The 22,229-nt window shown below is 33.2% G+C and overlaps 3 protein-coding genes across 4 annotated transcripts; 1 reads left to right on the top strand and 2 right to left on the bottom strand.

Annotated features, from left to right (window-relative positions):
- Positions 1-4,407: 4,407 nt before the first annotated feature.
- Positions 4,408-7,918, top strand: TFIIS (transcript elongation factor IIS). Of its 2 annotated transcripts, none has more exons than XM_047307428.2 (3): positions 4,408-4,564; positions 4,667-4,844; positions 6,720-7,918. In XM_047307428.2, exons 2-3 carry the CDS (start codon positions 4,689-4,691, stop codon positions 7,662-7,664), a joined length of 1,101 nt encoding a protein of 366 aa, XP_047163384.2. In that variant the 5' UTR covers positions 4,408-4,564; positions 4,667-4,688; the 3' UTR covers positions 7,665-7,918. The 2 variants fall into 2 exon arrangements, with proteins under 2 accessions (XP_047163384.2, XP_087962727.1); XM_088106601.1 differs by having other exon boundaries at positions 4,418-4,560.
- Positions 7,919-8,488: 570 nt separating this feature from the next.
- Positions 8,489-9,191, bottom strand: LOC148203855 (uncharacterized). Its single transcript, XM_088107956.1, has one exon. It carries the CDS (start codon positions 9,072-9,074, stop codon positions 8,610-8,612), a length of 465 nt encoding a protein of 154 aa, XP_087964082.1. The 5' UTR covers positions 9,075-9,191; the 3' UTR covers positions 8,489-8,609.
- A 10,063-nt stretch (positions 9,192-19,254) lies between these two features.
- LOC148203856 (uncharacterized) lies at positions 19,255-20,204 on the bottom strand. The gene is made up of 2 exons (XM_088107787.1): positions 20,201-20,204; positions 19,255-20,138 (listed from the first exon to the last, which is right to left on the bottom strand). The coding sequence occupies exons 1-2, from the start codon at positions 20,202-20,204 to the stop codon at positions 19,255-19,257; spliced, it is 888 nt and encodes a 295-aa protein (XP_087963913.1).
- Between the last annotated feature and the right edge of the window lie 2,025 nt (positions 20,205-22,229).

Below are 22,229 nucleotides of genomic sequence, written 5' to 3' on the forward strand. Positions count from 1 at the left end.
ATCTCCCACCTTGCTCTCATTGGCAAAAAAATGAGGCATTCTAAGGAGTGGGCAAGTGTCCACAAATCCTCTCCAATTGAGGATATGTGGCCGCTCACAAAACACAATCCTCTCCATTCCTAGAGTGCCATGTGATCACTACTAAAAGCAAATCCTCTCCAATGGTGGAGGGACATGTGACCACTACCAAAAAGAAATTCCTCCCCACTCCTAGGGTGCCATGTGACCATTTCTAATAAGTAAATCTTCTCCAAAGGAAGCATGACACATGACACACACTTTCCACTTGGTTTGGATGTCTAACTTAAGGAAAATCCTATGCTACTTAAGCCTTAATACAAGTCTTACACAAACTTACACTACATGGTTGAATACAATAGCCTAAATTCCTCACTACTCTTCAATCCATGCTTCATGATAACTCCAATGGTGGTCCACAAGGTATAGTTGACACTATTTTCAAAGACGACTTTCACTCTTTTGAAAGTGATTGACCATGGCTAAGGGATTTGTCATCAGCAAGTATTAAGAAATGGTGGAGCTAAAGTGTAAAAAGAAAATTTAGTGCCAATTTTCTCTAGTTCATGTAAAATTTTTTGTTTAAGTTTAAAATTTTTTGGGATGTTTTATTCTTTAAGATTTTGTTTGTTTTTATTAAGTGATAAAAGTTAAAAAAAAAACACACTCAAAGGGACAATACATAAAATGGAAAATGAAAGTATTATAAAGTATGAAAATTGAGAAAATAAATGTTGGAGGTGTTATACTCTCTAAATATATACGAAAAGTTTTGCACACAAATTATTTATATAAATATATATATATATATATATATATATATATATATATATATTTTGTAACATCCCAAAAATATAGTAAAGTACTATATAAAGAGTCATTACCGATCTAATATAATAGAACAATTATTAACTAGAGTATAAAGTTTAAACTGACAGTTATCCAAAAACAACCATAGAATTTAAACTTTATATACAACCGGTTAAACAAAACTATTTACAAGACTAGTCTAAAGAAAGTCTACGCCTCAAGGTCTCCTCCGTCAAGCGCCTGCTCTAGAGAAACCTCATATCCCTCTACTCACACCCACAAGATGATCATTGTAAAGAAAATAACACAACAACATACAAAGCACAAGCACAAACAAAAGGGTAAGTTAGATATAAAAAAATATAATATAAAAAAATCATCAATTATGCATATAGAACAATTAACCTCAAACATCCTAAACATGTTATGACTTAGACTTGACTGTTCGCACTTAGAATGATTGTCGAGCTATGGTGGGTTGTGCACTTGTGGTGGCCTCTACTACTTTGCAAAGCTATTGCCAACGGGTTTTACCCTACCACACTCATAAGGTTAGTCTGTTCCACGCCTTGGATCATATTGAAAGAACCTAAGACTAAGACCTCCTACCACTCTTCACCACATGTGTCAATCCTCTCTACTTGAGAATGAAAGACCATTAGAGTTCAAGATAACCCCCAAGACTGAGTTTCCTGCATTCATTCTAAACATACTTGAACCTCACCAAGAGATTCCACTTTGAAACTTACTTACATAACTTTGAAACCATTACTTGAAACCACGTACTTTAACTTTTAATCATAACACATAACTTTGATAATCATATAACCTCAAAAGTGCTTATACACCCTTCAAAATGAAATAAAACAATACTCTAACTTAACAAGAACAAAGATGAAAAGAACGAAGATGAAAAGAACAAAGCAAAGTCCTGAACTAGTCGCTCAGCGAGTTTGGTCACTGAGCGACCACAAAGTTCCCTCGTTTAGCGACCTAGCTCGCTGTGCGAATAAACTGACATTAATCCTAGACCCAACCTCTTGCTTAGCGACCCAGTTCGTTGTGTGAATAAAATGACATTAATCCAAAACTTTCAACCATTCGCCCAACGACCCAACTTGCTAGGCGAATCCACAACAGTGGTCCAAACCTCATGACCACTCGCCAAACGACCCAACTCGCTAGGCGAATCCACATACACTGGTCCAGACCTCATGACCACTCGCCCAACGACCCAACTCGTTAGGCGAATCCACAAACAATGGTCCAGACCTCACGACCACTCACCCAACGACCCAACTCGCTAGGCAAATCCACAAACGGTGTTTTAGACCTCACGACCACTCGCTCAGCGAGTCTGTATAATTATGCAACATTAAACTTCAAAATTTGCAACATGCACCAATCTCAACCAATTTGATATAATTTTTCCAACTTCTAATCCTCCTAGATCGTGTTATATGCACAATTATGCTTAAACAATTGTGTCTAAACCATCCTAAACTCATTCTAAAGTGTTTACTAACAAGATTAAACTTCAAAATCTACCAAGCCTCAACTTATGGACCTAAATTGAATTCGACCATTTTTAGCACAATTTCAAACAACTTAGGAACTCCAACAAGTCTCATATGACTTGCCAAGACTCCCCAAACTGACCATTTGAGCCTAGAACTCCCAACTCAAGTTTTCACTAATCCACTTCCTTGAAAACTAGTTCTAAATAAAGATACATTATACCTATTCATCACCATACCTTTTTATCACAGATTACTAACATATTACACATTCAATAACAAACTAAACATCATTCCATACAGTTCACAATCATAATTCATCACTTCACACTCAAAATAGTCAAATTGAATATTATACCTCTATACTGAAACAAAAATTTAGTTCAACCAGTTCAATACTCATAAACTCTTCAAACATGCACAATTAATTACCAAATTAAAGCAAACTTTAGCTTCCCTTACCTCTTAAAACCTTCACAGTTCTATAAATCCTCGACAGTTGCTTCCTCTACAAGGAATCTCTAAAAAAACCTACAAATTACCGATTGGTGATTAGAGACCAACCTTAGAACCTCGATTGAACAAAGAATCAAGGTAGATAAACTCTCAACACATCCAAAACAGATTTCTCTTGCATGATCAAGAGTCAAGAAAATACCTAGAAAATGGATGAAAACTTACTTGCTCTAATCAATAAATTGATCGGTCAGATAGATACCATTACCGCAAGGATCACCTAGACACCTCCTGATCGTTGAATAGATGACTTAGGAATAAAAATCATAGAGAAGTGAGAGAAAACAAAGAGAAAATGTTTTATAGAGATAGACTATATTTTAGAAGATGAGACGAATTTAAAAAATTTTATTTATATTATAAAATTATTTTATACTAAAATATTCGGTCTCATTATTTTAATATACTTACCAATATTTTTTAGGTTATTATATATATATATAATTTAATGTAGTAAATGTTAATTATCTCATTAATTTTAATATAGTATTTAGATTTTTTTATTATAATAAAAAAAAATAATAATAAATAAACTAAACTAAAATAAAAAATGTATTTAACTTTTCTCTGTAAAAATAATCTAAACAGTTTCACTTTTAATATTATTTTTTGTCAGCTCTAACTTTCAATAATGACTGACACATTATTTTTAATACATCTATAATATTTATAAGAAAAATCAAATAAAAGTTTCCATAATGAGTTTAATCAAGTAGCCCTTCAAATTCAAGATGCTTCTTTCTTCCAATTCGGGTAATTCCTTGCACGTGTGAGTGTTAGGTGATACTGTTTATATAGGTTCTGCTTTAAACTATCTACAGACGCCAAGTATCTTTCAGGTTCTTCCAACCCTAAAAGACAGACAAAATAACAGAGAAAAATAAAAGCAAACTACTTGAAAAAAGAAAAAAAGTTTGCTTCAATTTAGAAATATTATTTTTCATTCATTTATCCAACTAAAAATAAATAATAAACATATATATGACTGTTTCCAACCACATCTTAAACACCTTATGACCCCTTCAAATTCTTTTCCATCCCAAAAAATAAACCTGCAAAGTAAATATTTTCAAATTCAATAACTCTTTAAAATATTCTTAATGATTTATATTTAATATTCATAATTTTCAATTAAAATATTTTTTTTTCTGAAAAAAGGGGTTAAATAATTATTTTACTTTGGAATTAATTCTGTGTAAAAATATGCATTATTTACATATATTTCAACACAACAAGTGATTATTAAACTCTAACACTATCCGCCCACATATTAAAAGAGTTTAATTTTCATATAGGGGTATATACCTTTTTTTACAGTATTAACTAATTAAGATATTTTGAATAACTTTATACACTATTTATTATTAAATTAAAATGACTTTACATATTAAAAAAAAACAGATGACACTTAAAAAGATGAAAGATTCTTTATAATATTTAAAGGAAACGGAAATAATATAAAAATATATATTTGCTTGCCTTTTCAGTAGAAATTAACATTATCTGAATTACCGGATCGAGAATGTTCGCTCGCCTAAGACACAAGACGCAATACTAACCGTAGGATCTGTTTGATCCGTGATGATCCCTCCCTTTATATTTCACACTGTCTCGTTACCTCAGATTTCTTTTCTTCCTTTCACTGGCGACACGGCCGCCGCAAGAGACAACAACAACAGCAGCGTCAGGCACCATTCTTGTTAGTGAGTTCTCACTCTCTTCTCTAATGTTTCCTCGCTCAAATTTTCACCTTTTTTATTCAATTGTTTTGTTTTATTGTGGTTTTGATATGATTGGGGAATCAGGAGGTGAGAGGGGTCGGGTTTGATGGAGAAGGAACTGGTGGAATTGTATGACGCCGCGAAGAAGGCGGCGGACGCGGCCCTCTCCGGCGACGCTGAGCACGAGGAGAGCCGATGCATCGATGCCCTGGAACAGCTTAAGAAATTTCCCGTTAATTATAAGATTCTTGTTAACACTCAGGTCATTTTTCTCGTTTCTTCCTATTAGTTTTTGTGTCTTTTTTATGTATTTTTTTGGGTTTATTATTCAATTAGAAAATGCAGGATTGATTTGGCAATTTGAGGTGCTGTGTTTGTGTGTGTGAAACATGTGCTTGCAATGTTGTGTCATGAGACGTGGTTGCCGTCTTATAACTGTTAGGGTTTCATTGAAAACCCAATGAGACCCAATACATATCTACACCGTATAATGTTTGCTTTTTTGTGTGTTATGTGCTTTGAAATGGATTTGCATTGCTTTATCATTTGGGTTTTTTTTCGTACACTTGGTTCTGCGAATAGATTGTGGTTGAAAGAAGGAAGAAACACTATATTTCTTTGTTGCGTGTTTGGGGTAGGATGGGGTCAAATTTCTGATCAATCGTTATTGAGAAGGTTAAATGCGAAGATTAGAGTAACTTTTTTATGCATTACAGGAATTGGGTCTTGCAGTTATAAGGTGCGGCCGTGTTATAGGCATCTTTAGGTGTTAAGATTAAGTTTTCATAATGTTGGGGCTATAAAAGTTTTAGTTGTGTTCCCTCAACTAACCTCTTCAATAAAGAATTTTAGTATCGCCCTGAATTTGGGGATGAAGCTGGATTTATCAAGTGTTGTAATGTTACCCACGAGAGAATTGTTGTGGGATTTGTCGTGGATTATGGAAAGCAATTTTTATTTGTGTGTGGAAACATTGAAATTGGAAATAATATGATTTGATATTGAAATCAAACCCCTCACGATTGGAACTCATTAAAAGTATAATTTATTTTCTTTTATTATTTTTCATTTTATCCTTCAATATAATATTTCTCATTAAGGACAAGACACAACATTTTCGGTATGGTTGATGCCCTGTGATTCTCATTAAGGACAAGAGACAATTTTTTTAGCATTTACGAGCACAAGTTTTGATTATCAAATTAAATCAAATCACACCTATTTTATATCCCAAATCAATTATATTCATTCATTTGTCTTCTCCACTCCCTTATGCATCTATTTCGAAGGATTTTTTCAACACCCCCTTCTCATACTTTTCCTTTTTCTCTTTGACAAATTTCAATTCATGTCTATTAATATAATTTCTACTAGGATGGGTTTGCAGATTGGAGTGTTTTGTTTGCATGTAACAAATGGGCATGTAACAAATGGGTCTTGCACGATATACACTAGTTTAGTGAATTGGTACTACACAACTCCCTTTCTACGTGTGTGGCTTCTGTGCTCTGTTGGCTTTTTGGACTAATGCTCCAGAAGATGGGCCTTGCTTTGAACTTTGTTTCTTGTTATAATTTCGTTCTGGTGGGTATTTGTGCATCCTGGCTTAGTAAATATGTACTTTCTTGATAATCAAAATCATAAGCCTGCTATCAATGTTGGAAAGCTCTATTGTAATTTAACTTTTAAATTCAAGTTCTTATTCTATCCTAAGTTGCCAGTGGAGGATCCATCGGTTCAGAGATTAAAATGGAGAAACAAGTTAGAGCTCCAAAATGAAACAAATAACTAAATCAGATAGTGCAGAAACCTAAGTATTTAGATGAACAAGATAATTTTCTAGAATATTTGTAGCATATAAAAACTTTGGAATGTTTATGGATATTACTATGTTGCTGGCTTCTGTGTTTGTGAACTTTGCATTCTGATCATGTGATGGGATGGGGATGACAGCACCTCAGGGATCAGTTTGGTATCGCTGCCTTAAGTTGGGAAGAAAAACATTAGGAACAGGTTTAGCATTTATTTTTCATTTATAGTGAATTCCTACCCTCAAAAAATATGGGAACACTAAACTGATCTCAAATCTTCTTGATTTCAAACTTAAATATGCCTTTTTTCTAATGTCATTTTTCAGGTAGGGAAACATCTTAAAATTCTCACTAAGCACCCAAGGCAGACAATTCGGGCTTTTGCTGTTGACCTAATTGAGATATGGAAAGGCATAATTATCAAGGAAACAAGCAAAAATAAAAACGGGGGTGTTGATAGTAAAGTTGAATCAGCTAATGGGGAGAGATCTAAACCTGGGAAAATGCAGAAAAGTCCTTCGGTGAAAGTTGAAAAAGGTGAAACTGTCAAGGCTGAGAGAAATGATAGGAATGGTACATCAAAGTCAGAAAGTATGAAAAAGGCACAAAATGATGTCAAGAATGAGAAAACTGATCGTGCTGCAAGTGTCAAGGTGGAAAAGTCAGCCAAGGAGGTAAAGCCATTCTCTGGAACAAAGAAATTTTCATCCAGTTCTGCAACTCCCCCAAAGCTAACAACTATGATCAAATCTAACGATGCAACGCGAGACAAAATAAGGGAACTTCTCCATGAGGCTTTGTCCAAGGTCTCTGGAGAGGCTGATGAAGATCTTGTAGAGATTGTCAATGCTTCTGATCCTATTCGAGTTGCTGTGACAGTGGAGTCTGTATTATTTGAAAAATGGGGTCCTTCAAATGGAGCGCAGAAGGTCAAGTACAGGTCCTTAATGTTTAACCTTAAGGATTCAAATAACCCTGATTTCCGGAGAAAAGTTCTGCTTGGTGTTGTTGAGCCTGAGCAACTGATCAACATGAGCTCAGCAGAAATGGCTAGTGAGCAAAGGAAGCAGGAAAATCAGAAAATCACTGAGAAAGCTTTGTTTGAATGTGAACGTGGAATGCAACCAAAAGCTACAACCGATCAATTTAAGTGTGGCCGATGTGGTCAAAGAAAGTGCACCTATTACCAAATGCAGACTCGCAGTGCTGATGAACCTATGACAACCTATGTCACTTGTGTTGTCTGCAATAACCGTTGGAAGTTCTGTTAGTGCAGTTGTGTGTCACACTAGAGCTTTGCCATTTGTTACCAATTTAGGGTATGAAGAAGGTACGAGTGTCGTTATGGTTTCGAATAGCAGTCGTGCCGGAATTTTCTATCAGACTGTTACATGTAGAAAATTTTTAGGCAGAAAAAAAATGTACTTTTATTCTTTTTCGGTTTTAACTCAGGTTTTCGTATTACTGTAGTTCGCTGTAACGTTAGAAGTTCATCTTTTATAAAATTTCTCCATTGTTTTTCTCAGGTTCTGCTTATATAGAACTTAAAGCTATTCAACCTTGATGATTTGGAAACGAAATGGTCAGCTATAGATAGGTCTTAGTTGAAAGATTCGATTGAAAATTCCTAAATTTACCATAATTTAAAACTTAATTAAATCTATTAATTATAAGAGAAGACATGTATTTAAAATCTCCTTTCCGTTTTTTATATATTTAATATAAACTCTAATAAGCATTTTTGATTTTTCGATTAAGAAAAATATACTGAAAAATTAATAAGAAATTCTTTTAAAAAATTATGTGTATAATAATTATATTAATTATTGAGAATGAAATAGCCGACATAGTTAATCATAAATTTAAGTAAATGCTTTTCATAACCAGCATGAAAAATAATTAAGAAATATAGAGTTTAGATATCAAAATTTCTGATTGCGGCTTCAATAACGTAACATAACCAATGTGACGAGGAGCAGGGAAACTCAGAGAGATTTAAACCAAAATCTAATAGCTCTTGGGCCACTATAAGTGCTAAGCCACGCTGTGACAGATGGATGAAATGAATGGAAATGCAGAATATCACATGGAGAACTGTAAACAATAAGTGTAGTGATATTATGATATTATCCATGTGTACAAGGTAATCAAGATCCAATTGGTCATTATTGTCTTGATAGCTTTATTTATTTCTATTGCAAAAAGTAAAATCACAGTCACAGGGTTTTGTCGTTGAGTTCCTTGAAAGCTTGAAAGATTCTAGAGCTTGCATGAAATATGTGAGCCCTACGGTTATAATCCATAGGGTCCTTTCCCTCATCTTCACCCATAATAGCTTCCTTCTCCAAACACTCCAACATGTCCAACACCCCTTTCCCTTCCCCACATTTGTGCCTATACCTTCCCATCACACTCTCTCCACCTTCCTTTTTCTCCATCTCTGCTTCTAACTCTTTCTCCAACTCTCTCACCACACTCCAACTTCCACAACCCACCACAAAACTCCCACTACCCTTCATTTGGTGTGCTGAATATGAATTATGGTTTCGCAAATAAGTAGTCCTCACCTTCAAAGTGAAGGGATTTTTACATGAAACCATGTGGCTGTTGTTGATGTTGCTCAAACCAAGAGAGGGGTGGTAGAGGTTGTGCGCAATGCCATGGCTACTAGAAACCTTCATTTTTTGGCTATGGCTTTGGAGGAGAAAGAGGAGCTTCGTTTTCTATTTGTATTCAAAGTTGTGTCTGGAGAAATCGTGAAGGATTAGTTAACTATAATTCAATAGTCTATGTTTCAGACAAAAAATTCTATACACACTAACGTAGACGTTATGGGTTGATAATGTTTGGAAATAATGATATAAAGATAAACATAAAACACTACAAAGTGTTGCATATTTATTTCTTGAATTGTATACAAAATTAAACTGTTTGGAAAAGAAAACTAAACTCAACTATTATTTTAATTTGTTATTAAAAATTAAATTACCAAGAACCACTAACACTAAAATAAATCATAGTTTAACATATTAAAAGATTTACCTAAAATAATACATTTATTATTAATAGTTTAAATAATTTAAATAGTTCGGTTGAGTTAACAATATTCTAAAATACTTAGAAACTATAATATATTTTATTTAAAAAATTATAGAGTTGATGAAGTATTTTTTAAATTTAAGATGGTTCTAGAATAATTAAGTCAATGTTTAAAAGTCCCCTCTGAATTCCAATTTCCAAATGTGTTGTGTCTTCATCTGCCAAAATCGTCTAAATGTCTTTTTTAACCACGACTTTAACGAAAGATGATAGTATTTGCTCCTTGCAAGCCACAACCATTGAAATTATGCCAACAATTTCCAAAATTCATGCATCGTATTCTACAGAGAATTATTATTTTTTAATTATGAGGATTTTCTCTTTTTACAACAACACTTATTATCGTAATTTAACAATGAAATGTTATTAGAGGTTAGAGATAATAATGAGGTGGGAAGTGACCGAGTTTCATCATCCATATATATATTCCTAAAAGTAAAAAATTATTTTATTTAACAGGTATAATATTTTTTTCATCTTCATCCTCGTCAAGTAATATCAATCAATTATTTAAAAACAAATAAGAAAAAAATAATATTATGAAATATTTAAAAAACAATATATATATATATATATTAAACTAAAATATCAAATACATTTTCTTAAATCGAAATATTTATTAAATTCACAAAGTCAATAAAATAAAATCGATAAAAATAAAAATATTCTTAGAAATTATAAAAAAATAATTATCTTAGTTTAAAAATATTTTTAAATATTTCTTTACTCGCTTTATCTAAATTCTAATTAAATCTTTTTTTTATATATTAATAAATAATAGTTTAAATTTGACATAAGTTTTTTATCTTTTAAATTTCAATCTATATTCATGGTAATAAAAAAAATTTATTCTTTGGTGAATATGATTATGCCTTGAGAAAAACAAAAGAAAATAATTTTTGGAGTAAAATAATTAATTTTAAAATAAGTAAATAAATAAAAGAAAATAATAATAATAATAAATATATTTAACAGAAAAAAAGACTTAAAATAATAATAAATGAGTATATTATCAACAAATTACATTTGATTTAGTGGTTGACACTGCATGATTATATGTGTGATTGAGGTATTTGTGGGGTGATTAGGGCAAAGAAGATAAGTCTTGAAGAGGTTAAAGTCCATAGGCTGATTAGTTAACTTCCCCATTCTTTTTCTTCTTTATACAAAAACCTTACATATGAGTTTAATTTCTAGGATTCAAAGAATTGATATTTGTGTAAATTCCGTTTGCTTTATGATTCCTGACTATTATATACATATTTTGTTGATACAATGTAATGCTGTAAGATTTGTAAGAATTACAATTGATGTTATGCTCAGGTTTTACGAATTTAAAATGGAATTTTTATTAAACCCGATGCTTATGTACTTGTTGGACACTAATTATTAACTTTATAATTATTAACTCTGAACTATATGATTGGACACTAATTAATTATACTACGATGCAACATTAGATGTTAACGTGTGTACAATGTTCTATGTCTTGTAAGTGCCCATGGCCTTACTCTGTTTGTCTATGGGTAATGGTAGTAGTAAATATACGTAAAACCTGTTATATGTTAGCATGCATAGATGTGATGGTTATAGGTCTATTTCATGGCTAATGGGAATTATAATATTATAAAATATTTAATATAAAAAATATTTTTTTTAATATTAAATATTTAAAAATAATTATAGTTATATTTATATCAAATTATAATATTAAATAAAATTTCTTAAAACTTAAATATTTATTAAATTCAAAGTTAATGAAATACAATTAATAAAAAAAAATATTTTTAAAAAGTTATAAAAAAATAAGTACTTTAATTCGAAAATATTTTAAATATCTTTTTTAGTGACTATCTAAATTTTAATTAAATATTTCTTTTATACATTAAAAAAGTAATAATTTATTGTTAAAACAAAATAAAAATAAAAATTAAACTAATAATAATTGAAATTTAACATAAATATTTATTTTTTAAATTTTAATTTATATTTACAATGACAAAGAAGATTTATAATAATAACATTAAATTATTATGTTATAGTTAATAAATTACAAAATATTTTTTTATAATTGCACTGATAAAACTATAAATACAAAATTAATTAAAAAATAAAATTAATTATATAAAAAATTATCAAAAAAATATTTTATGTAATGAAACTAAATCAGAAATAAAAATATTAAAAAAGAATAAAAATAATTAAATATACATCTTAAAAATAGTTTGATACATATTTCAATGAACTTGAACAAGAAAACAAACCTATAATTAACAGTACTATAAGATGAAAATTACTTTGAAAGTTTTTTAAAAAATAACTTTTCAAATATGATAGTTAAACTGGCAAGAGATTATGAAAATTGTTAATAAAATAAGAAAAATTATATAAAACCAAAATTAAAAATCAAAAGAAAATAAAAAAGATAAATTTTTTTATATTACATACAAAATAACATGTTAATGAGTTTGAACATTTAAAAATGACAATCAAATATTTTTATGTGGTTTATAAATTTTTCTTAGAAAAGATTTGTTATTATGAGTAATATGTGGTTTAATTAATAGGATAATGATACTTTAACAATATAGTTTGAGAACATTTTGACACATGTCACGTGTCAAAATGTGACTGGTCCACATGGAAATGAAATTAGAAAAATTAGAATGACATGGAAACACAATTGAGGAAGGGTTTGAAGTTGCAGGTTTTATTTTCTCATTTCAAAATTAATCTGAGGCAAACTTAGAGAGAGAACCCGAACCCTAGAGAGAGTGCTGCTTCCTCCCATCTACCAATTTTCGTGCGTCTTCCCAAAAACGTCGCCAGAGTATCGGAGTGTAGCCGTTCACGAAACCCATCCACCCATTTTCGTGTCCCAAAAGTATCCTATTGAAAAATTTGGTTGATTTGGTACTTCATTTTTGAAGACGGCAAATTATTACAAAGGCAATAAATTGGATTAAATTGTTCGTGATACAAGATCGTTGCATGGCCAAGGAACAATATTGATTACAACTCATAGTGCAGAAAAAACAATGGTAGCAAAAACAAAATAAGTGGGTACTTCATGTTGTAAAAGCTGACAAAAGTAGAATAAAGATCACAAACAAAATACTTCCTGAGGCGTGTAGGTCACTGCCCTTAAGGACTTATCCGCGGTGTATTGCGCAAGCCCCCCAGGATACAACAGGAACTTCTCAGATATTTCTGAGGATATCAGAACTAGCAAGGAACTCTAAACAGAGTATAAGAATAATCCAGAATAATTTTAGAAGAGAAAAAGAGCTAGAGAATGAAACTCAGAAAAGAGGAGAATAAGAAAGAATGAAATTTTGTGTGTTTTGGAATGGAGGAGGAGCTCCCTATTTATAGAGTTCATGGATCAAGCCCATGATCCCAAAAGTCCAAAATATCTTTTAGAAAAATAATATTTTAATTAATTTAAACGTTGCAAAACGTTGGAGCCCTTTGCTTGCGGAAAACGTTGGCAGCACGTTGCATAACAAAAATAAATTAACGTTGGCAACTGCACGAAACTTGCGCAACGTTATATTTATCTTTTGCAATAAATAATAACAATCCCCCATATATTGCAAAAGATAAGAAACAATGATTGAAAGAAAGAAAGAAAAAATATCCTGGGTTTTATAAGATGTAATGCATCAGAGCTGGTATATCAAGCTATATGAACCAGTCCTAGAACGATAAACTTAACACACAATATAGTTGGTATAGCAAGCTATATGAACCAAAGATACTTGAGTGTGTTAGAGGTTTATCAATCACATTACACCCCCACAATCTTTGCTGTTATCGCTGTGATGCGCTTAATAGGCCATGCGCGTGCCCGGTATTCATGAGTGCTCTAGAGATCATGCCAATATCTCATGCAAGCGGCCCCACTTGACACTCATATAGGTGATTTCATCAAATGTATGCTGCAAGTCATACACCACCCGTAAGGGATATGAAGATCATTAAAAACTTTGTTTAATTACAAAGTTTAACCTCTCAATTATGCAGTCTCTAGCACTTTCACACACACCATAGGAATGGACATATTTGATTTAAAATCAAATTAGTGCTATCAGAACTAACAAATGACTTGTTTTTACCCATATGAACCTTATTCATGGGATCTCCAGTCACAAAGGTTGGGTTACCATCACTTGTTTGTTTGCTAGTGGCTTAAGTCCCATTCCCCTCGATGTTTCTAAGATCATATTTCTTCCCAAGGGTTTTGTCAGAGGATCGGCTAGATTCCGTTCTGACTTCACATAGTCAATGGAAATAGTTCCACTCTTTAGCAGCTGCTTCACCAAATTATGTCTCAATTGAATATGTCTATTCTTTCCATTGTAATTCTTGTTTTTAGCTATAGCTATTGTCGATTGGCAATCACAGTGTATTGACACCGATGGGGTTGGTTTCATTCCTAGTGGAATGTTTGCTAAGAAGTTTTTCAACCACTCAGCCTCACTTCCAGTCATCTCAAGAGCGACAAACTCAGATTCCATTGTTGATCTTGCAATAATAGTTTGTCTCGAAGATCTCCATGTAATCGCACCACCCCCAAGTGTGAATACATAACCACTAGTGGATTTTGTCTCATCTGAATCAGAGATCCAGTTAGCATCACTATACCCTTCTAGTACAGCGGGAAATCCACTATATTCAATGGCATAATCCATTGAACCTCTTAAGTATCTCATAAGCCTGGAAAGTGCATCCCAATGTTCTTGATTTGGACATTGAGTGTACCTACTTAGTCTACCTACTGCATAAGCAATATCGGGTCTAGAAAAGCTCATCAAGTGCAGTAAGCTCCCAATTATCTGGGCATACTGAGGCTGAGATAATGATTCTCCTCTATTTTTCATTAATTTAGAGTTAGCATCATAAGGGGTACTCACGGGTTTGAAATCATAATACCCAAACTTCTTAAGAAGTTTCTCAATGTATTGTTCTTGGGATAGTAATATACTATCTCTCTTCCTTATGATTCTAACACCTAAAATTACGTTGGCTTCACCCATGTCTTTCATTTCAAAGTTCGATCCTAGAAATAATTTAGTTCTAGTAACAATCTCATTGCATGTACCAAAAATTAACATGTCATCCACATACAAACATATAATGACACAATCACCATTTTCAAATTTAGAGTACACACATTTATCAGCATCATTAGGTGAAAAACCATCACATAACAATACATTATCTAGTTTTTCATGCCACTGTTTTGGTGCTTGTTTCAATCCATACAAAGATTTTAAAAGTTTACATACCTTTTTCTCTTGACCAGGTACAATACACCCTTCAGGTTGAGTCATATAAATTTCCTCTTCTAAATCACCATTTAGAAAGGCAGTTTTAACATCCATCTGGTGTATCACTAGCCTATGGATTGCTGCTAAAGCTAACAACACTCGAATAGAGGAAATCCTAGTCACAGGGGCAAAAGTATCAAAATAATCTATGTTGGGTTTGAAGTTGCAGGTTTTATTTTCTCATTTCAAAATTAATCTGAGGCAAACTTAGAGAGAGAACCCGAACCCTAGAGAGAGTGCTGCTTCCTCCCATCTACCCATTTTCGTGCGTCTTCCCAAAAACGTCGCCAGAGTATCGGAGTGTAGCCGTTCACGAAACCCATCCACCCATTTTCGTGTCCCAAAAGTATCCTATTGAAAAATTTGGTTGATTTGGTACTTCATTTTTGAAGACGGCAAATTATTACAAAGGCAATAAATTGGATTAAATTGTTCGTGATACAAGATCGTTGCATGGCCAAGGAACAATATTGATTACAACTCATAGTGCAGAAAAAACAATGGTAGCAAAAACAAAATAAGTGGGTACTTCATGTTGTAAAAGCTGACAAAAGTAGAATAAAGATCACAAACAAAATACTTCCTGAGGCGTGTAGGTCACTGCCCTTAAGGACTTATCCGCGGTGTATTGCGCAAGCCCCCCAGGATACAACAGGAACTTCTCAGATATTTCTGAGGATATCAGAACTAGCAAGGAACTCTAAACAGAGTATAAGAATAACCCAGAATAATTTTAGAAGAGAAAAAGAGCTAGAGAATGAAACTCAGAAAAGAGGAGAATAAGAAAGAATGAAATTTTGTGTGTTTTGGAATGGAGGAGGAGCTCCCTATTTATAGAGTTCATGGATCAAGCCCATGATCCCAAAAGTCCAAAATATCTTTTAGAAAAATAATATTTTAATTAATTTAAACGTTGCAAAACGTTGGAGCCCTTTGCTTGCGGAAAACGTTGGCAGCACGTTGCATAACAAAAATAAATTAACGTTGGCAACTGCACGAAACTTGCGCAACGTTATATTTATCTTTTGCAATAAATAATAACACTTCAAACAAAGCTTTTACATAGGGAGGTCAACTACGAAGATGACACTCACTTTGGAGTGTCTAATTTATTTCTAATCATTTTTTCAACTTAAAACTGATGTGAAACCAATTACTATGTCATTTATATAGAGTTGCATGGCCAAGGAACAATATTTATTAAAACTCATGGTGCAGAAACAACAATGGTAGCAAACGGAAAATAAGTGGGTATTTTAGGCAAAGATTTTGAACAGGGAGGTAAACTACGAAGATGACACTCATTTTGGAGTGCCTAATTTATTTCTAATCATTTTTTCAACTTAAAACTAATGTGAAACCAATTACTATGCCATTTATATAAAGTTGCATGGCCAAGGAACAATATTTATTAAAACTCATGGTGCAGAAACAACAATGGTAGCAAAGGCAAAATTAGTGGGTATTTTAGGCAAAGATTTTGCATTGGGAGGTAAACTACGAAGATGACACTCATTTTTCCTTTGCTATCATTGTTGTTTCTGCACCATGAGTTTTAATAAATATTGTTCCTTGGCCATGCAACGATGTTGTATCACGAACAATTTAATCCAATTTATTGCCTTTGTAATCAATTGCGGTCTTAAAAAATGAAGTACCAAATCAACCAAATTTTTCAACAGGATACTTTTGGGACATGAAAATGGGTGGATGGGTTTCGTGAACGGCGACACTTTGGCGACGCTTTTGGGAAGACGCACGAAAATGAGTGGGTGAGAGGAAGCGACACTCTCTGTAGGGTTTGGATTCTCTCTCTAAGTTTGCCTTAGATTAATTTTGAAATGAGTAAATGAAGCTTGCAACTTCAAACCCTTCCTCAATTCTATTTCTATGTCATTCTAATTTTTCTAATTTCATTTCTATGTAGACCAGTCACATTTTGACACGTGACTCGTGTCAAATTGTTGTAAAACTATGTTCTTAAAGTATCATTATCCTAATTAATAAGAGATTATCGTGCTGGATTAAAAGTGACGTGTATGTGTGATTTTTTGTGCTGAGTTCAAATCCACGGGAAGACAAAAATGGTTTTATTTTCGTTTTCTTTTGATGGATCGATCGAGATTTGTTTCCTGACATAGCACAAAACGGATTTAATATTTCGCAGATAGTACACTATGCCTTCTATTTACACAAGTAGCACACTTCTTTTTAAGGTCAGAATTCGGTTTTTGGGAAACCGAATTCTAAGTGTATAGTATGATATTTAGGTCGAACGGTTAGCATCCAAGACCGTTCGGTCTATCTACTGTAGCAGTGCTCGTCAACCAGGTCAAACCAGGTTAAATGATGTTGGGCCACAACGCTCGTCAACCAAGTCAAACTAGGTTAAATGATGTTGGGCCACAGCGCTCATCAACTAGGTCAAACCAGGTTAAAAGGTGTTGGGCCACAATTGGGCCAACATTTAAGTTATTGGGCTAATAATCCAGCAGACAATAAAATAATCAAAGATATCTGATTAAACATATTCATAAAGTTGTTTATGAACAACTAATTAGATTTTAAGGTAAATATATTTAAAGGTAAGTATGTTTATATTTTATTAGGCTTGTGATAACCTATAAATACAGGGCCAAGGCTAAAAGTCAAGTACGTTCTACTCACACTCGAAAATACTCCACAGTGATAACAAAATCACTTTCTTGAGAGCTAAGGCTCCATAACCTACGCCTAACTTGAGCGTCGGAGTGTCTTCTGCAGGTGTATCCCCCCTCTGCTGGTGAAGGAGAACAAACGGTGCAAACTTAAGGAGCGCGAGCCACCCATCGAAGGACAAGGGAGCGGTCCATATGGCAGGAAAGCGAGTGACATAGACGTCCAAAGGCGGCAAAGACACGTCAACAAGGTTAGTCTCTCAGTCCCACACATCCATACTGAAATAATTAGGTTAAAATTTTCTATTTTAATTTTTTTTATAAAAACTTTTATTTTTAAGCATTTATAGCAAATTATCTAACTGACCTTTTTATTCAACAATTCAATAATCTAATGTGTTCATTGGTGCACTACACACCACCCATGACCATTAAACTCACTCATCCATCTAAAATAAGAAACATGAAACAATAACTTGAAAGTAAACTCATTTAGGAAGCTTAGAAAAACTTTTTTTTGGGAAATTAACTGCATCTTGTACAGTGGTCTAAATATTATGGGTTGATTGTCATTTGAAAGCTCTTTGAGTCTAGATTCCAAAAAAGCAAGAATCAACTCATTTGGAGTTCGGTGGAGAGAGTTATCGTTAAAATAGCTAGCAAAGCTCAAAGTTGATAGCATGTTATCTCACTCAAATTGCCTTTGGCTACTTATGTGCCCACAGCTGGATCTTGTAGCACAAGCTTTTGTACAAAACCAGATTTTTATTCGTGTAATCGTTTACAAGGCCCTTGTAATCAATTACACGAACAAAAATCTTGTTTTATACAAAAACTTGTGCTGCAAGAACCAATTGTGGGCACATAAGTAGCCAAAGACATTTTACGTAATTTTTTCATATTTCTTGAATGGATGAGAGTTCTTTTTAATGTTTAAGTGTGAGTAGAGCCTGGAAATTGGGTTTTGGGCAGTCCTTAGTGGACGAAAGACCCAATGTTGGTGTCATGACCAAGTTAGGTGAAGTTCTGAAACAAGTGTATGCCATTTTGTCTCTTGTAATCGATTACAAAGGCCTTGTAAACGATTACACGAACAAAAATATGGTTTTGTACAAAAACTTGTGCTGTAGAATCCAGTTGTGGGCACATAAGTAGCCAAAGGCAATTTGAGTGAGATAACATGCTGTCAACTTTGACCTTTGCTGGCTATTTTAATGATAACTTTTTCCACATACCTCCTAACTCAAAAAGCTTTTCAATGACTACTAATTTGTAAGTTTTGGACATCTGAGTAGGTTCAGTTTATTTGTTAAAGTTAACGCTTTATATATTCCTTCCAACTCTGACCTTTGCTGGTTGTTTTGCTCTTAACTTTATTCACCGAACTCCAAATGAGTTGATTCTTGTTTTGTTGGAATCTAGACTCAAGGATCTTTCAAATGACTACCAACCCATAATTTTTAGACCACTGTACTAGAAGCAGTTAATTTCCCAAAAACAACGTCTTTCTAACCTTCCTAAATGAGTTTACTTTTCAGTTATTGTTTCATGTTTCTTATTTTAGATGGAAAAATTACAAATTCGTAGTTATTGGGTCAAATTTTCCATTTTTTGACAGAAGACACAATAATTCACTTTAATAGAGGACGAAGAGATTGACATTAGTGAATGAAACATTTTCTTTAATTTTAACATAATTGTCTTGCATAACAATGTCTGAAATACGATTGACATTATGACTACATCGAACATTAAAACTAGTATTTAATTAATCAATCTCCATAATGGGATATGGACCCTCTAATGCCAGGATTGTGAGGACAATGATTTCTTGTGTAGCTTGGGGTTTGACAGTATGAGCAATTTCGTGGGTGTGCTCGTTCCCTGATGTCCATTTCAGTCCTGATTCTGAATGATATTGGTCTACCCTTTGCATTCCTTTTTGTGGCTGGATGAGGCCAAATTTTTGTGCTTCGGTATGGTGGCCAATATTCTTCATGTCGTAGCTCCCCAAACATATTATTGTACACTTTCATGATGACATCCAACCTATAGTAGGGACTAATGTAAATGTTAAAGTCGTGATGAGCATGTTTGCAAGCTGCTAAGACATGTGAACACGATAGATGAATCTTTTGAAACTTCCCACAATCACACCATCGTTCATTCAATCTGACAACAAATTTTCCTGCAGGTCGTATTTCTCTTGGGTTTACCATCTCCTCGACTCTGAATCTTGTTGTATTTCTATCAAATTCAGCAACCCTGTGGGTGTTTGATTTCGAATCAACATCCTGTAGGACCTTCGTGGCCTTTTTAGAATACACATGACCAGCACTTATCATTGCAGTTATCTGTTTCCGTCTTTCTGTGAAAAAGGAGTTGTATCTTGTGTATGTGGCCAATACTATGGAGGAGATTGGTAAATTTCTTGTCTTCTTCAGGACTGAGTTAATTGCTTCGGCTAGATTTGTTGTTAGGTGACCCCATCTTTTGCCCTCATCATACGCAAGTGTGAATTGTTGTCTTGGAATTTGATCAATCAAAGTTGCTGCTTCGAGATTGGTTTCCCTAATGATATTGTAGTAATAGTTACATCGCGGTTCAGTCATTGCGTATGTTGCAAAAATATTTAAGAAAATAGTAATGATTACGGCTAACGAAGAATAATAAAGACGACATTTAATTGGTTAAAATATTTAAAAAAGAAGTAGTTACCCATGTTAACAAGGTCCTTTTAAGTTGTGGTAGAAGATGTTTGAATGGAGAAGAAAACACAATGAAGAGTAAATTTAGATGTTTGAATGTGTGTATTGTAAATGGTTGATAAGTGCATGTTTTATAGGTAAAAGTTGCACAGTAGCTTAATTGATGATGTCACTTTCAATAATACATTCATTTACTAATGTGTAGACTAAAATTAGATAAGTGGAACAACGATAAATAACATGCAATACTTCAATACATTTTTCAAAAATAAGGTAGGTCATCCTCAATCAAGATTTAGTGAGAAATTGAAGTTATTCATCAAATCGTAATAAACTTCATTAGCGGTTGTGTTTGGTTGAATTGGTGTAATAAATGTCATTATCTCAACATGAACCTGCACAACTTTTTGTGTTGCCATAAAAAATATTGCCTCCAAGTTGTAATCTGCAGAAATTATACATGAACGATAATGTGCAGTGCCACCACATATGTAGATTGATAACCTGTATTGTAATTCAACTTGATATTGGTTTAACGTTGACATGTTGAAGTGGTTAAGGATTGTTTGCTTCACTTCGACAATACTCATCGTATCAACAATGGTGACCCAAGCTGTTTGGAAACTAATGTATGTTTTGGAATAGTTTTCTTCTACGAAGATAGTGATATTGAAGTACACTAACACATGTAATGGTGTAGATGTCATGGCTGTTTACAATGATTTCTTAGTGACTTGATTGGATTGATGGAATAAGGTAGAAGTTCCTTCATTTATAGGCTGAAATGTTGACTGTGCACACTGTGTATCACTTTAATGTAAGGGTTAAAAATAAACAAGTAGAGGTGAATGAGTGCATTTATTGTTTTCACACATGCTGAAGGTCTGAAAACTCACGCTTAATGTTTTGTCCACATTTGCACCACTTTCTATGAAGCAATTCACATTTATTGTTTTCATGTGCAAAAGTTAATTATTTTCATGCATTACGCATGACTGGATGTCATTTTTTTACAGATGGAGATTTTGGTGAATTTAATGGGGTCTACTAAATTTGATTTAGTTGTACCCATTCACTTTTGCCATGTGAAATATGACTATTTCCATGCACGCGAAAAGTACTGTCCATTCTTTTTTTTTCAACACATACTTCCAATTCAACTTTATTATAAATATTATTAAATTATTCATTTCTTTAGTATTATTATTATATTCTTTCATAATAAAACAAAAATGATGTGGTATTTAATTTTTTACAACCAATTTAGTATGTAGCATGGACATGTGAATGTGGTGGTGTTAAAGAGGTCTGCCAATGTTAATTATTTACTTGCTTTTGATCATATGCAAATTTATTACCTATGTAGACTTTGTCTACATATATCTTCAATTGTGGTTGTTCATAACCTCATCACATACTGATATTATTGTCATCAATTAAATCCTAGATGACCAAAACACTTCAAAGATGTTGTTGTAGACGCAAGAAAAACATAAAGTTGTGTATATTGCATCCATGGTATGTTAATAAGCTTGTTTGAAACTTATGCCCCTACTCCACCTTTGGCCCACGCTATTGGGGGACCTTATGATAACTCGTTTTATTTTGTTGAAAGTCATAACGAAATAGGTACTTCCTCTGCTGCTTGTGGAGGAGATGAACGTGAAGAACATATTGAAGCACAACCTCCACAGGAAGAACCACTTAGACCTCCACAAGAAGAACCACCTAGACCTCCACAAGGAAGGATAAATCCAACTAGGAATAGGCGACGACCACATTATGGAACTGGACGCCATTATGGAGAATGATTAGTTAATTACCACTTTTAATGTTCGATGTAGTCATAATGTCAGCTGCGTTTCAGCCATTGTTATGCAAGACAATTTGAGTTAAAATTAAAGAAAATGTTTCATTCACTAATTTCAATCACTTTGTCCTCTATTGAAGTTAATTATCATCTCTTGGGTCAAAAAATGGAAAAATTAACCTAAAATAGACCAAAATTTTCATTTTTCGGGGTGTCAAAGGAAAATTTG

The sequence above is a fragment of the Vigna umbellata genome, chromosome 2, assembly GCF_029865625.1.
Source record: "Vigna umbellata cultivar VRB3 chromosome 2, Vumbellata_1.0, whole genome shotgun sequence".
In the NCBI taxonomy this organism is placed as follows: domain Eukaryota; kingdom Viridiplantae; phylum Streptophyta; class Magnoliopsida; order Fabales; family Fabaceae; genus Vigna; species Vigna umbellata.